The sequence below is a fragment of the Phoxinus phoxinus genome (assembly GCF_949152265.1).
Source record: "Phoxinus phoxinus genome assembly, chromosome: 25".
Classification (NCBI taxonomy): Eukaryota; Metazoa; Chordata; class Actinopteri; order Cypriniformes; family Leuciscidae; genus Phoxinus; species Phoxinus phoxinus.
This window is the reverse complement of record NC_136900.1, coordinates 20815982-20832635: the sequence shown is the minus strand read 5'-3', so window position 1 is coordinate 20832635 and position 16654 is coordinate 20815982. Positions and strand designations below refer to the sequence as shown.

General features: G+C 37.6%; 1 protein-coding gene across 1 annotated transcript in view; it reads right to left on the bottom strand.

The window, feature by feature from the left end:
* Nucleotides 1-16654, bottom strand: part of tln2b (talin 2b) — a 141385-nt gene that overhangs the window by 49743 nt on the left and 74988 nt on the right. The window contains exons 13-21 of the mRNA XM_079603131.1: nucleotides 15221-15404; nucleotides 13358-13471; nucleotides 12794-12902; nucleotides 9873-10081; nucleotides 9484-9582; nucleotides 7770-7937; nucleotides 5904-6198; nucleotides 2677-2843; nucleotides 703-831 (exon numbers count right to left, since the gene is read on the bottom strand). Of these exons, the coding sequence (XP_079459257.1) occupies nucleotides 703-831; nucleotides 2677-2843; nucleotides 5904-6198; nucleotides 7770-7937; nucleotides 9484-9582; nucleotides 9873-10081; nucleotides 12794-12902; nucleotides 13358-13471; nucleotides 15221-15404 (1474 nt within the window). The remainder of the gene's footprint in view (nucleotides 1-702; nucleotides 832-2676; nucleotides 2844-5903; nucleotides 6199-7769; nucleotides 7938-9483; nucleotides 9583-9872; nucleotides 10082-12793; nucleotides 12903-13357; nucleotides 13472-15220; nucleotides 15405-16654) is intronic.

Below are 16654 nucleotides of genomic sequence, written 5' to 3'. Positions count from 1 at the left end.
TGGTCAGATGACCCAGTCTGATGTGATTGGTCTACTCTGCTCTGATTGGTCAGATGGTTCAGCATAATGTGATTGGTCTACTCTGCTCTGATTGGTCAGATGGTTCAGCATAATGTGATTGGTCTACTCTGCTCTGATTGGTCAGATGACCCAGTCTGATGTGATTGGTCTACTCTGCTCTGATTGGTCAGATGGTTCAGCATAATGTGATTGGTCTACTCTGCTCTGATTGGTCAGATGACCCAGTCTGATGTGATTGGTCTACTCTGCTCTGATTGGTCAGATGGCTCAGTCTGATGTGATTGGTCTACTCTGCTCTGATTGGTCAGATGGCTCAGTCTGATGTGATTGGTCTACTCTGCTCTGATTGGTCAGATGGTTTACTCTGTTGTGATTGGTCAGATGGCTCAGTCTGATGTGATTGGTCTACTCTGCTCTGATTGGTCAGATGGCCCAGAAATAAATAATAAATAAATATTTTTATATATATATATATATATATATATATATATACACACATGTATAAGTAGCCCAAATGATACCAACTGAAAATTTACACGAGGATAAGTAAATTATGACATTTTCATTTTGGAGATTTTTACATTTCATTAGTGTCTTCCACTATAATTTTCTAATAGAAGGCAGGAGCAAAGACAGAGAGGACCACTAAACGGGAGGTGGGATGATAATGCATGTGCTCACCTCCAGTCGGTGAATGAGTTTCTTTTTGATAGCGTTCTGAGCGGCTGCGTTGGTGGCGACCCGTAACCCTTCAGCAGCCTCTCGCAGCCTCTGCTGCTGGTCTTCATTCTCAGGGTATGCGGCTGCCCCCTGCACAGACACAATTCAGGTACAATTACTGCATTAGTTTCATGTACTTTACCCACTTCTGTCAATTGGTTTTAAAATTTTCATTTTAAAATATATATCCACAGTAGTGAGAAATAAAGTCGCAAAGTAATCATAATTATGAGAAAAATGAAAAAGTATGAGATATAAACTCTTTATTACAAGTAATAGTTACTATTGTGAGATGTAAACTCACAATTATGTGAAATAAAAGTGACATTTGAGATGATAATGCTGCAACTATGAAAAATAGTCTCAAATGTGAAATATAATATAACAGTTATGGCAGAAGAATGTCACAATTGCTTTTTTTACTGTGATGTGGAACACATTTTTCATAAAGTAATATGCCATGTTGTTGCATGACCTAAATTGCATGCTTATTCAGCAAGTGTTATCCAGTTAATTAATCCAATCCCTTCCCAGCTGTTAATTAATCCAATTTTGTGCAAAAATATATTATCCCTGACTGTCAAATCAACTAATAATGTAGGATGTTTTAGCATTGTATTATAATTTTTTATTATTTAGTCATACAGTATATAGTCTAGTCATATATACTGTATATATATATACTGCATATTACCTCCTTTCAAAACTAGTAGCTAATATGCCATTTTGAAGCATTGGTGTTTCGCATTGTTTCATTTTATCTCCTTGCTTAATGGTTAAACAGAAAGTGAAAGGCGATTCTCAGAGGACTAAGTTGTCACAGATAAATCCCAGACTCGGTCAGCCCTGTGAAGGGAAATTTGTCAGCGACAGCAGAACTCTCGGCTACGCCATCCGCACACTTACAGCGCATTACAAAACATTCAATGCAAAGAGGAATTGGGGGGCTGTCTGCTCCATCCCTGTTACCAAGGAAACCGTCTGTGGCGCATTCCTCATCTTTACATTTGATAATGGCATTGATGTTGTGATTAATGTATCATGGATCAAATGTGCCTAACAAGCCATAAACCAACGTTTCATGTCTGCATATTAATCACATCCTGGCTATTTATACATCTCTACGTTGCTGATGAAGATCGACAATCAATTCAGTGGTCCATCTCATCATGAGTCAAATCTAAACCATGGCTCAGGGCTCTTCAGGTATCAGAGATGAAACACTGATGAGGAGAGGAAGCACATTTGACACTGTGGCTGCTGATTCTGGGTCCTGGATTTAAAAAAAAAAAGGGTGATAAAAGTACCTTCATCTAGCAAGAGTATTGTTTTTCTTCCTTAAAGATCAGGTTAAAATTTGATATAGTACTGAATTAACATGTATCATGGTATTACCATGATATGCCAAGGTAGTCCAAAAAATAACATGGTATCGCAAGGTATAAGCATGGTGTAGCCATGATAGATGTTTAAAAAAATCCCCATGCTATTAGTATGCCACACATACAAAACCATGGCTGGAACAACACGTCTTTGAACAACACATGTTCAAAAAAAACGTTATTACCATGGCTCAAAACAAAACAACAAAGAACAAAACCAAATCTAACCAAAACAAACCAAACCAAACAAAACCAGCTGCAAAACAAAACAAAACAAAACAAATCCCAAAACAACAAAACCAAACCAAACAGAAAATCCCAACACAAAACAAACCAAACCCAAATATACACAAATGCAAAACAAAACAACCAAAAACACAAAAAAACAAACAAAACCACAACACAGATTTACAAAATACAAAATTAGCATTTGGTGGAAATTTCATTTTACCTATAAAAAAAAACAAACACCCGGTAACAAACCATTGTCTAAAAATCATTGTATTTTTTAAACTGTGAATGTCGAGGGTGTATTTAGCTTTAGTTTTCATACCTTCGCAGCTTCCACCATTCTGGCAGTGGCATCGGCCAACAGCTTGGCAGCCGCGAGAAGTTTCTTGGAATTATCCACATCGATTTCGGCCTCAGCGTCAGAACGCATAGCATTCACCAAGTCTGAGGTGGCCTGGGCCAAAACCCGCGCCTGTCGAACCATTTCACCTGTAAAATGTGGAAACAAATGTTATTTAAACACCACAATATAGGCATGTTGTGTGGGCAGATTCTTATATTTCTGCAGAAAAATCTACTGGCGTATTCTTGGCTCCATTCTACAGTATGTTCACCGTCCTTGACTTCACACTGAAAAAAAAAAAAAAAAAGAAGCCTGACAGCCATTCCACGTTTCTTTGATGTGTGTGAATCTGGCACAGCTGAAGCTGTTCTCTTTGAAAATCAATCTTTCTGCATTCTCTCTGCATATCACTTCAGGAACTGAAGCGCTCAAATGGTTGTGCACCCGTGTGACCCCGAGTACATCATTGATCAAGGGCCCTTTCAAAAAGTGTGCCTACTCGTTTTCCATAACCGGACTCTGTATTTCCCGAACACCTACACAGCTCCAGAAATACAAGCGTCGACGAGATTATCAAGGGAGAGAGGTGTGCGTAAGGGGTGTTTCACCTCTCCAAACGTAGGATGGATTCACAGTGAAAATAGTAAGCTTGTTAAATCAACAGAATTCACCCCTCATACTTTAGTTAAATGAGAAAATACAAAAAGGTAGGATTGGATTTGATTCACCAGGAAATGAAAAGTGGGCTTTTCATAACAGACCTGAATGCATGTTTGCAGCTGAATGTGGGCGACTTTTGAAGTACCGCCATGTTTCAGGATGTTTTTATAGACTTGGATGTGCAGACTGGAGGTCAAGTTCTCTTTTGAGAATATCTTGAAGTCTTTAAATGGTAACGTATCTTCTATAAACATTGTTATTTGCCATTATTGCATTTATTTGCATTAAATTAGTGCATCAACAACAGTAGCCAAAACAATACTTAAATAGCTGTTTGGCTGTTGTCTGCTGATATTCACACATTTGATCTGAAACGGTTATTAGTTCTTTAATATTGCGTCTGATGATAATTGGCACAATTTGGTTGGTCTCAAAAAAGCACCCAAAAAAACGGTATTCACAGGAAAAGCAACGTATTTATTAGAGCTGTGAAACGATTAATCGCATCCAAAATAAAAGTTTGTGTTTACATAATATAAATTATTAATAATAATTATTTTGTATATATAAATAAACACACATGTATGTATATATTTAAGAAGAATGTGTTATATATAAAATATTTCTATTTATACATAATATAAATTATATAAAAATATATATGCAGTATGCAAATATCTCTCAAACATGCATGTGTGTATTTATATATACAAAATAATTATTATTAATAATTAAAATAATACACAGACGTATATTATGTAAACACAAACTTTTATTTTGGATGCAATTAATCGTTTCATTTATTATATGTTTCGATAATACTATTACTATTTTATTTTATATGGTTAAGCTAAACATTTCTTATTTGAGAATGAAGGCTGGATTTAAAAAAAAAAAGGATGAAAATAAATTTGTGAGCATTTTAACTGCAAAACAACTTTGCTTCTTTGCAACTTTTTTCAACAGTTATAATTAATTATTGAAATAATATTTTATTGTTTTTACTGTGGTCTACTGGGCATTTAGTTATTGCTTCAAAAACATAAAACAATATAATTTGGTTCTGTATATCAGTAAAAAAAAAAAAAAATCCAAAGTAATATTCACTAATATTAAGTATTAACTAATGTTAAGGTCGTGTGGCTTGAATGATGTCAGCGGAAAAGTAAAGTTGTTACAGACGGTGAGCAAATTAATATATGAAAGAATGCAAAAAGTAACATTTCTTTTTCTTTTGAATAACATGCACTGATGAATCATGCACAGTGCGAACCGTAACGTGTATCAAGAAAGTCAATTTTGATTTCCTGTTGACTTTAAAGCCAGAGAAATCTTTGATGATGATGACGATGATTTGTGGGTCCAGGTCGTTTATCATGTTCCATGTTTTACTTGAACATTTGCAGACAACCCCACTGGCACCTTTCGGCATGTGTTTTTCTTTAAAAAGTTCAAAGACAGTGTGTGTGTGTGATTGAGACCAGATTTGATGCTCTGTAGCGGTTTTATATGACATGTTTTCAACAACCTCGCGGGCCAAGAATCTTTTGAGGATTCTTTAGACTCACGGCCAATGCATAACAAACATCTTCAGTTTTGAAAACGACTTAAAAACACAACACAGACCGCAGACAAAACAACTTTTAAGGACCTCACTGAGACAAAATAAACTGGGGGTCAGATTTTTCCAGAAAAACAACAGCACTAGAGACAAGATACAAAAGCTGAGCAAAGCTAGCAAGCTGAATATTTGTCAGTGCATTATAACAGAGAATTAAAGTTGCTAGTGGGTCACTAGAAGTAGGGCTGCCAGCCGGTTAGCGCACATAGACAGCTCCAAAATGAGGCCAGGAACACCATCAGATCTGTGCAATTCTGAATATGGAAAAGCTAATCCTATTGTGTCACGGCGGCACAGATATGCTTTGTTTGGACGATGAGCCTAAAAGATATTAAAGCTCTCGTGTGTATTACTGTATGCTTATTTGACTTTGATTTCCATTTATTAAATAAATTCTCGGTATCCTGGAACTGTTCTACATCCTGTGGCACAGGCCCATCTCTCGCATTTAGTGGTACTTTCTGAGGGAAAAAAATCACCATTTCTATTGCTCATATTTGTGGTTAGGGAATTCAAACAATCCCTTAACCACAAGTAATAATAAACAGGCACAAAAAACTCGTGCATGATACCTCAAACTGTGCAGCTTGTTGAGGAGAAGTGTGCTATTACTTATATACTATTAGAGTTCATCCTTATGTTTTTTGGTGGAGAAAGCGGGCAAAGACACTATTAAATGACATTAAACCATGGTCTGTCTGAATGCTTGATTCTGATTGGCTGGAAGGTGGGCAATAAAACCATTTAATGCACAGGTAGTTCCAAGTCAGTTTAATCACCATTCTATTTTAACGCGCTGTTTTCATAGAAGAGCACGCCCGTACGCACACACACACACACACTTTTTAGCAGACTTGTTTTGAATTATATACATAATGTAATTTATTTATATACATAATGTTATAATTCTATAGGACTGTCTCACCTGCGTCCCCCATTGAGGTGAAAATACTCTCCGTTACAGTCATGATGGTGTCAGTGGCCTGGTCGTAGCGTCCGATTGGCTCTCCGCAGCTGGCGTAGTGGCGCACGTGCTGCAGCAGATCACTGAGAGCCTGACTGACCGCCCCGGCCGCCATGTTCACGTGTCGGAGCAGCTCGCCCTCCTCTGAGGCGCCGTGGCACGCCTTCACACACCCCTCCACGGACCGCTCCACCAGACGTCCCGCCTCCACCAGCTGCTCCTGACACACCGGCGAGGAGATGGTGGGGCTCACCACCTACAACAATCACACGTGCACCCAAAATAGAGACTGCGTTCAGATTCAGAATACCATACAGATTATTTTGGGCGTAAAGTGTGAGTAAGGGAATGTGTGATTTTCTTAAAGGAACACGCCGACTTTTTGGGACTTTAGCTTATTCACCATATCCCCCAGAGTTAGATAAGTCCACACATACCTTTTTCATCTTTGTGCGTGCCGTAACTCTGACCCACCGCTAGCCTAGCCTAGCACAAAGACTGGAGTGATTAGCGCAACACTCTCTGCTCCTCACCACGATGTGCAGAAGTAGCAGTGCTTCGCCTTCTGAGAATATAGTTCCCGGTATGTATACGGTTAGAAGATGGCTGTGTCTCATACGACCTTGTTATTTGTACACACTGTGACTACAAATCACATGTAAATAAGAAAATGTTAGCGTTATTTAGTCACTTATTGGGAGCAGTATGCTAGCTGGAGCTGTTTACCTCCAGTCTTTGTGCTAAGCTAGGCTAGCGGTGGGTGCGTCAGACAGAGTTACGGCACGCACGGAGATGAGAAGGGTATGTATGGACTTATCTAACTCTGGGGGATACGGTGAATAAGCTAAAGTCCCAAAAAGTCGCCGTGTTCCTTTAATGACGAAAATACAAACTTAGAGCTGAAATAAATAAATGAATGACACACAACTTGATTATCATGGTATGGTTTCAGGAAACCAGTAGTGGTCAACCTATGTATCGCTGATAAATCAGTTAATATTTGTTGTCTCAAGCCAGATTTTTGATGGTATAAAGTTCCTTTCACTAGATGATCAACCAACAACATTAGGTTTCTTAAGTATAGTTATCTTAAAAAAAAAAAAAAACTCCCTGAAATTCATGTTTCACAAATGTACTTCTTACTTTTTAAATCCTGTCCAAATCAAATGTGGCTGTGTTTTTACTCACTCAGCCTCCAACATAAATATTTAATGATTCCTGATTTAAAAAGAATATTAAACCAATAAGGTATGATACTTATTTGAATGAATTATGTTTATGCATTGGATTTTCTATAGTCTCATGCCTTCATTTGTGTGTGTGTGTTTGTTCTGGATTGTGCCAGATTATTATACTTTTTTTTTACAAACTCCTCATTTCTCATTATTCCTATGGGGGTCAAATTGACAGACTAGGGAAGGATTTGTGCTATTTTTATTACAACCACAAAAACGTATATATTTTTGTGTACTCCAAGTTCAATTGTGACAAAAGTCACAAAGTCTTGTACCACTCCGATGAACACTACATTTTTAAAAATGAAAAGAAAATTTCGGGTCAAAATCCTCAAAAAACATATTAAAATGAGGAAAAAAGTCATGAACCCTCTAAAATAAATTGTCATTTTATTACTTTAAGCAAAGTAGAGAAAATTACTATCATTAAAACATGTGACATTATATTTCCTTACATCAAGCCACTCCGCTTTCTGTTAACCATTTAATTTTGAACTAAATGCTAAAATATATACCTTTATCTGTACCTATATATCTCTAGACAGATGTCTTCTAGTTAACTTTCATTATACGTCACGAATATGAAACGTACCTTAGTGCAGGCCACCAGCTGTGAGGTGGAGAGCGCGCACTGCGTGGCGGCGGTGATGACTCTGTTCTGGAGCACCGTGTCCTCCGCCACCTGTGCCACGTTCTTGGCTTTCAGCACCAGCATGGCGGCGGCATTAGCAACGGCTTTAGCCAGGTTCATCATGATGTCCTGAAACATATTCGTCATTCAAGCAACACACTGTGAAACAACCTGGCCCAGACTAATGAATGAAATAAACGCAAGGATAGAGTGTAACAGAATAAAATAGAGGGCAATAAAACGCTCTCTGAGGCTAACTGACTGTGACAACATCACATGAACCACACTAAATCAAATTTAACGTGTTGAAAATGGGCACTAAAGTGTTTACCAAGAAATAACGAGACATGGAGCATGTGATTGGCTGAGGGATTTGGCATTAACCAATCAGTGAATTCAGGCAGAGCGCAACAGTTGAGTTCAAGAGGTAGAAAATCCCATTCCCATCTCATTCATAAAGACATTTTTTAACAATAACATTTAAACCTTCAAGACAGACCTACCATAAACTTTGAGATTAAATGTTGTTTTTCCTACATCCGTCAACATCTTTTACATTTGTATATACCTGTATATTTTATTAATTCAAAAAAAAAAAAAAAAAAATCAGATTGCAGATTGCAACTCATACTGTATGTGAAGAAAATCTCTCGTGTTAAATTTAGGGCAAGTAAGCACGACAATAACACACACTAATACGTGCATGAACATCAAAAGGTATGCTGAGAAATACAGTACAACTTATCGAAATTAATCATGTCTCATGTAATCTCATAATCAGTGTGCCAACCGCAGAAAGACGTCGATTTCCAATGTTCACAATTCGTTAGTTAGTTATAAAAACACTAGAGATGAGCTTATTTACTGTGAATTATTTATGTTTGAATACATTTGTTTATGAATACTATCTTATGTGCAACTGAGTTGCATACAAACATTTCAGTATTTAATGGAGTGTAATTATTACATATGAAAATAAATAGCAGTTGAATATAATTGGGATCTGTGTTTCATTTTAACCTGTAATATTATAGTAATGTTCCCTTTATAGTTTGCAGTATTATTTTGGAGAGAATTTTTTTTTCCTTAAGAAAATCAAAGTATCGGTAGAGAAATTTAGTATCGAGTAGTTTTTTTGAGGAACATAAAAATAATAATAAAAAAATAAAATAAAAATCTCTCATAGTTTTCTCACCTTTGCCCCGACTTAGTATGCAACACAAATTTATATAAGGAAAAACGTATAGCACAATTATCCATACATAGAAAGTGACCACAGCTATGAAGCAAGATTTTAAGTGAATGATGACTTACATTTCAGTCTGTTCCTCACTTATAGATATATCAAATGACTTCAAAAGACTTTAAATATAGTGCATTAGACATATAAACAACCTTATAATGCTTTTATTGTGTTTTATCTGCCATTTTGACAGCCGTTCACCACCACTTCCACTATATGGAAAGGAGCAGCGGGAACATTCCTCAAAACATCCCATTTTGTGAACAAATAGTTATTCTTAAAACTCTTATGTTGTTCCAAATTGCTTGATTGACTTTCTCTGAAGTATATATTTTTTCTAGATACATTTTCGCTTTGAATCAGAGTTTGCAATGCTGTGAATGGGAATAAAAGTATCCACTATTATGCTTTATTCCAGAAAGAAAGACGCACCTGGAATCTCTCGTCGGTTTCTCCTTCTCCCATTTGCTTCAGAAGGTCTCCGCTGGCCTGTCCGATGCTGCCCGCCGCCGTCAGAACAGTCTGTCTGGGCTGTGGGGTGATATCGGCACTTAAGAAATGACCCACGTACGGCCAACCGCAACGTCTCAGAACACAATGCGCGGCTAATCACATCCTGCCTATCAGCTCTGCGCCCCACTACAATTACCCTGTCTAGCACAAGCCAAACAAATAAACAGATTGTGACTGCGCTCGGTAAACCAGGAAGGAAAAAAACAGAGCTTAACGTGTTCATTATCAAATCCGCCTGTAAACAGCAGTGTGTTAGTGGCGGATTAGATGCGAAGGGGCCGAGGGGTTTGCGTGTTTGCATTCGTCACCTCTCCAGAAGCCGGTTCCACGGCTCTGAGCAGGTCAGACACGGCCCCTGTGAGGGTCCGGGCGGCCCCCATCAGATTCTGCCCGCTGCCCACTTCGTCCTCCATCAGAGCCGCCAAGAGCTTCACTCCCTTGGACATCTCCGTCAGGTTTGAGGAGATGGTGGTGATGGCGCAGCCCACGGCGGTATAATCCGTGTCCGAAGGGTCACCTGGAGCGAATCGAAAAAGAAGCTGATGAAAAGTGTGAAAGAGTGAGCGATTTAAAGGGATAGTTCCCCTAAAAATGCAAATTCTGTCATTTATTATCCACGCATTATGGAAATCAAGCGTAGCGTCAGTTCTGGCAGGTCACGTTAGTCAAGCTCGCATCAGCCGACTCTCAGCTGATCTACCTATAGGAATACGACACCTATCACCGTATACATATATAAGCTCCTTCAGTATTATCAGCAGCTATCGCGTTTCTCAGGAGCGAATTACCCTCCTCCCTCCCCAGCTCCTCCTCTCGTCAGTCAGGATTTGGTATTGTGATTCCCCTTGAATCAGAATAAATTCTCGAATTATGTTGTACTTTAAAATCTTGAATTCATTATATTTGCATACATTCATGTTGGTTCTGTTCTGTTTACCCGACGGGGGAATATTGTTGCTCTCCCTGCTCTTATCCATGCTAGGCTGCAGCTCTTGCCCAGAACGGAACCATACCGCCAATCCAAACTGTATGCTAATAGTCAATTGTATTTGACGACAGTGGTCCTGACAGAAATTACATTTTCTGGGGCAATTTTTCTCTATTATGCATCCTAAATGTGTAATTAAATCCTATTTCCTATTTAAATCCTATTTTCTCGCTTTCTGTCAACTTATTTCTATTTCTACGCTTTCTGAGCTGTTATTGTTAACTAAAACTATTAAAAACTGGGGTCGGTGATTAAAACCAAGCTAAAATAGAATATTAATATTAGACGGAAAATTTAAGCAAAAAAAAATTTGAAAATAATATCTTGGCAACTAACCAACTAACTGAAATAAGTAAGTATGACTAAAACTAACGCTGAAATAAAAAATGTAATATATAGAGAAGTTAAATAACAAAAACGAATAAAAATGACAAAAACGCATAACAAAATGAATAAAACAAACTAAAATTTAAATGAAAACTGAGCTCAAAATATTAATTCCAAACATAAACTTGGAAATGATGCACGGTAAAAATAGATTTTTTTTTTTTAAATTTAACATGACTCGTATTTCATCTTAAGCTCTTCGCTGACACGGTCACATTATTTGGCAACCTAATTAATTAAAAATAAACTTTATTAATGGTAAAATGGTTTGGTTTGATGGAAATGACTTCATTTGCATAATAATCGATTTTTACATAATAAATATTAAAATCATCTAAACTTTGCTCAGACTATTTGTAAGCATGTAATAATTTCAATTTTTATTACTGACTTTAATACTGAATTTAAAAAAGTAGGCAAAATAAACTAAAATAAACTGCTGAATTGTTCACTATAAAAGCAACAGTTTTTTTTTTTACTTTCATGTCTTTAACACGCTCCGCTCAAATGTGCAACATGTGCAATAACGTAATCAATATTAGTGAGCTCATTCAAAATGAGATCCATATTACCCATATGCATTCCATCAATAGTGCGCACATCCACACATCACATTATATCCTAACAAGCTCTTCGGGGCATGAGAACAGATGTAAAGCACAGGCTGAAAAGAAGAAAAAACCCAGTAAAGTTTGAGAGGGTTGCTGGCTAACAGGCAAATCTCGGCACTATCAAACAGATGGCACGAGGAGATTAAATCCAGCAAAAACCTGGTCTGGTCCGCATGGAATCTCTCCAGAACGCGGGAAGGAATACACAAACCCTGTCAAGCAGTTCAGCTTCAGGACAACAAACTTCACATTCATTAATGGAAATATTTATCAGTGCAATTGGAGAGTGACTTATTATTTAACAGTGAGATGAAACTTATTTTTGCTGGTATTAAAACTAGCAATTGCAAGACTGCATGTTTAAATTTCTTCTGAATCATCATCGTTTTTCACACACTTGTGGTATTGGACAAAGGATGCGTCTTCAATTATGTTCAACAGTGCATATACACATCACAGGAAAATTACAGTATGTCATTTTTGGGAAAAGTCATGATCATTTCCAACACAAATTTGATTTTCACCACATCGTTTGTCTTACTACGGCTAATTCCATAGCATGTTATACTTTCTAAATACACTCTAAGGTTACACTTTATTTTGATGGTGCACTTTAGACACTACTAAGTACCTTTGCAACTACACTGCCTGGCCAAAAAATAAAGTCGCTGTTTGGATTAAAATAGGCAGATGCTTAAGAGTCAATGATTGGATCATTATTGTTGGGATTATTATGTTTCTAGCATGTTATATGTTTGGCAACCGTTCTTCTAACGCTAATAGATGGAGTGTGTAGCTTTTCATTTCTTAAACAACCATGTAGGAAGACACATCATGGCCATATTTCATGATGTCAAGATTCATCAGGCTCAAGTTGTGAAAGAATAGTTGTGAGGAGCATGAAGAATAATTTTCACACATGAATCGGCACCTCCGAATCCAGACCTTAAATTCAGTGAAAGTCTTCGTGATGTGCAGGAGGAGACTTTACAGAGTGCTGGACTCTTGCATTGTCATTACAAGATCTTGACCAAAAAAATGTATGCACCTCCTGATGGAAATAAAATCACAACATTTATTTCCACCAAGAGGTGCAACAATTTTTGGTTAAGATCTTGTAAAGTCTACTTCAGAACATCCCAAAGACTTTCAATAAGCTCATATAAGCATTTGAAAAGAGGCTAAGTAAGACATTTTTTAGGCATTTGATGGTTTATGGGTAATTCCTTATTCGGTCACTTACCGGCAGTGAGGTTGACCACTGATGCGGTACCAGCCGTGATGGCGTCCACTTGGGAGTGAATCTCATGTTTGGATTCATCCACCTTGTTCTGAACCCACATTCTGGATGCCTTTTTGGGAGAAAAGAGAGGAAAGGTAATACTAGTGTATTCATGTGTTTTTTAGGGATTTTTTCCCACTATGAAATATCAAGGTTATGTAAACGCAGGTAAATGATCAATGACCATCTCTGCAATTACAGTCAATAAATGAACAATAATTGTAAGCGAATGCCACAATACATTTATGTAATGTCACAATAACAAAAAACACATTATGGAGCTTTTACTCTAGTTTGTGGCGCATATTCTGGCTCAATGTCCCTCATGGGATTTGAACTAGCAACCTTCTACTGCATAATAAATCACACACAGGGACATACTGTACGAGGATCTTTCCTCCTAACACCATTACCCACATAACATCAGACAATGTGTGCTTTACAGCAGTACAAACAACCATTATTTTTGCACCAGTGCCACAAATATAATATACATTTTTTTTTGGTCTCTGTATAATTTCTCACCATGTCGTGTCCCAGTGGTGGAAGATTATCAACCTCTCCCAGGTCAGCTTGCGCCTGCTGGACAGCTTGCATACTGGTGTTGATGGTTCCCATCAGTGCTTGCTGGGCCAGACTCTGAAGGCACAGGAAGTACTCATTTAGAAGACGATATGCAGAAAAAAAAGACACTATAGAAGAACCTGGTATGTATCTTTTTAACACATTGTTGTGTTATGATGAAGTGCGTCAGAATGAAACTCATGTCATCGCCACAAGGGGCGCTAATGAACATTATCTGTCTTTGTTCATTTTCAAGTCATGTCAGAAGAACAGTTGAAAGAGAGTAGGGTGACCGCCTGTCCCGCGAAATCACATCTACTGTCCTGCAACAGAGCAAAAACCAGGTCACCCTAAATGAGAGTCTTGTTGAACAAGTTTGTTCAGGTTAGCTAAACTATACAGCTAGCTACTTGAATAAAGTTGCAGTGACAGTGAAATCTCAATGCAATCGGGACTTGAATTTGATATATAACACATACATTTTTCAATTGTATTTTTTTTTAAAGGCATCTGAAATAATAAACTAAGTGCAATGTAGAGTTGTCAAAAATATATATTTTTTCAATTCATATCGATATTGAAATAACGCAAACGCTTCCAACACTCATTTTCCACAGAATAGATACACGATAACAGCTGTGCTTTATCTCTCTCTCTCATCTCTCCGACAGCGAGTTACACACAAACCCGCCTCCCCTCACTCACTCGTTTCATTTGCTCCGGATGAATATGGTTGGTAATTTTGCCGTGGGATTGTGCATATTGCGCATCATTTTACAGATTCCCGCAGATTTTGTGCTCACACTAAAAGTGCGGTACATAAAGCCGCCTCTAAGTACTAAATTGAGTTAATTTTCACTGCTTATTGCGCTTAAACAGTCAAATACACAAAATAATGTCAAATTGCCGGTCTTGGCGAGTATTCACATAAACACAGTCAGTTATATTTTTAAGTGAACGTAAACAGTTGAGAAAGAAAACGCATGTGTAACAGTATAATGGATCTGTGCATCAGGTCTTAAAGTGACAGCAGCCTAATATACCTGCTGCCAACTTATGAGATAATATTAAAAATATCTATATTGCAGTTTTTTGCCATGGTATCAATGTCAAAAATGTGGCCAGTGAAAATGATGAGTGGCTAGTAACTTTGGAAAACCAGTAGCCACAGTAACTGGTGAGCAAAAAAGTTAATGTCAAGCCCTGATCACACTGCATAGGTTTAACAAACACCACGGAGGAACAGGATTATTCTAGTTAAATGAAACTAAAACCATAAAAGAAAATGTGTTACTCAAAATAAAATAAACGTTAGCTGATATAAAATATACAAACTTTACAAATTTTATTTTAGAAAGTTGCCTGGGCAACATTTCTCATTTTCGTTTAGTTTAACTTCATGTAAGACAACAAATTAATAAAAACGATATAACTACATAAAAACTTGAAATGACTAAAACTTAAAACATGAAAACATCACAATATACACTACAAAAAAAAAAACTGCAGAAGATTTGCTAAATATCTTTTAACAATCAATTTCGATAATTCACCTTGTCACTATAACCATGATAAATCTCCGAGCTCCCAATTATCCCAGTTATCAAATGTGACAGTCTAATTACCCACAAATGAATCACAATGCAGATTTAACAAACAGACGGAGCCCTTGGCCTGTTCCATGAAGCTAGTTGAACAAGCTCGGAGTTTCAGAGTAGGTTTAGAGTTGACAAAACCATAGAAATCCAACCAGGTTTAAATCAGGTCCAGCGGTCTCACAAATGCGATCGAGACATAAACATCAGCGCAGTTGCGTGTTCTCACCAGAGGGGGCATGTGTCCTCTGTGCATCTGTCCCATGGTGATCTGCTGTTGAGCCGAGGGCATTGTGCCCATGTTGAACGTGTCGGGGCCTCCGATTGACCCCGACCGCATGATGCCAGGCAGCGCCACCGACCCGTGCTCGACTCGACCGACCCGATTAAACTGCTGCTGGAGGATAGTGGACCTACGAAACAAGAAATGGCTCATTATTAGATGCGGTCAGGCTGCTTTCACTCTTATATCTGTGAACGATGGTTGTTGTTGTTACGGTAACTACTGACAGCCTTTAAAATCAGCTGAGTGGCTCTTCTCTATTCGCACCAGGAAAGCAGACGCTTCAGGCACTGTTGCTTAATTAGAGCTCATTGTGAGAGGCCTCAATTTTTGGATTATAGTGCTAAAAGTAACATGAGTAAGTTGGCACGAGGACAGACGCAGGCACCGATGCCCGACGTCTCCCCTCCTCCTACAGAGAGAAGTGGGATGCCGTCGCCCATAACAACCACTTTCCAGGCAGTGCTCGAGAGGACGTGACCCATCCGTATATCCGATTCTGATAGAACCAGAGCCCAGCGCTGGATAAAAGAGCTGCTGGGGAGAAGTGCCAGGCGAAGAAACTTTGAATGTGATTTTTTTTCCCTGCTAAATCCGAACCAGTAGGTCAGATTTAATACAAAAAGGTCTCTAAAAAATGTTTTTTCTTTTCATTTTTCAGATTTCACTATAAAGGTCCTTGCACACCGAGTCCGAAATTCTCATCCCAAATTTGCGCACGTTAAAAAATAAATACGACCTCATGTTGAGTGAATCATGTTTACACACTGCCTCCGAGACTTTCGTCCGTCATTAAAAAATTCGGTTTGGGTTCGATTTTCTGCGTTTTTCACATCCGTAGCAAGCATTTTTAGAGGTGTTTTGACAATTCAGAGCCACCGAATGACTTGGGAATTTCAGACCTTAAAAGTTCAATTTAAATGTATTTATTTATTAAAATAAATTAATTTTCTTCTTTTTACAAATTACATTTCATAATTTGATATAAATCTATAACAACATTAATTGGTAATCATAGCATTTTTTGGTTTACTTTTGACCTTAAATCTATAACTGCTATTGATTATAGTATATTAATATACCAATTAGCAGATTTTTGGTCTTCATTTAGTGTGAAATTATACCTTCATTCATTTGTTACATTTGTCAGTATGGAACAATCGTAAAATGTCAACCTTATTGATTTAGTGTAGAAATCATCTACTATCTCGATAAGAGATTCAATTATTCTTTAAAGAAGCGTGTTGTAGCTTCACGACCTTGAGTGCAAGGCTTGTAATGTTAAATTACATGGCAAACTGTCAACCCTGTTACCAAGATTTTGTATAGTAAGCAACTGATTATTGAAAACTAGATATAGAAATAACTTGTAGAGATATT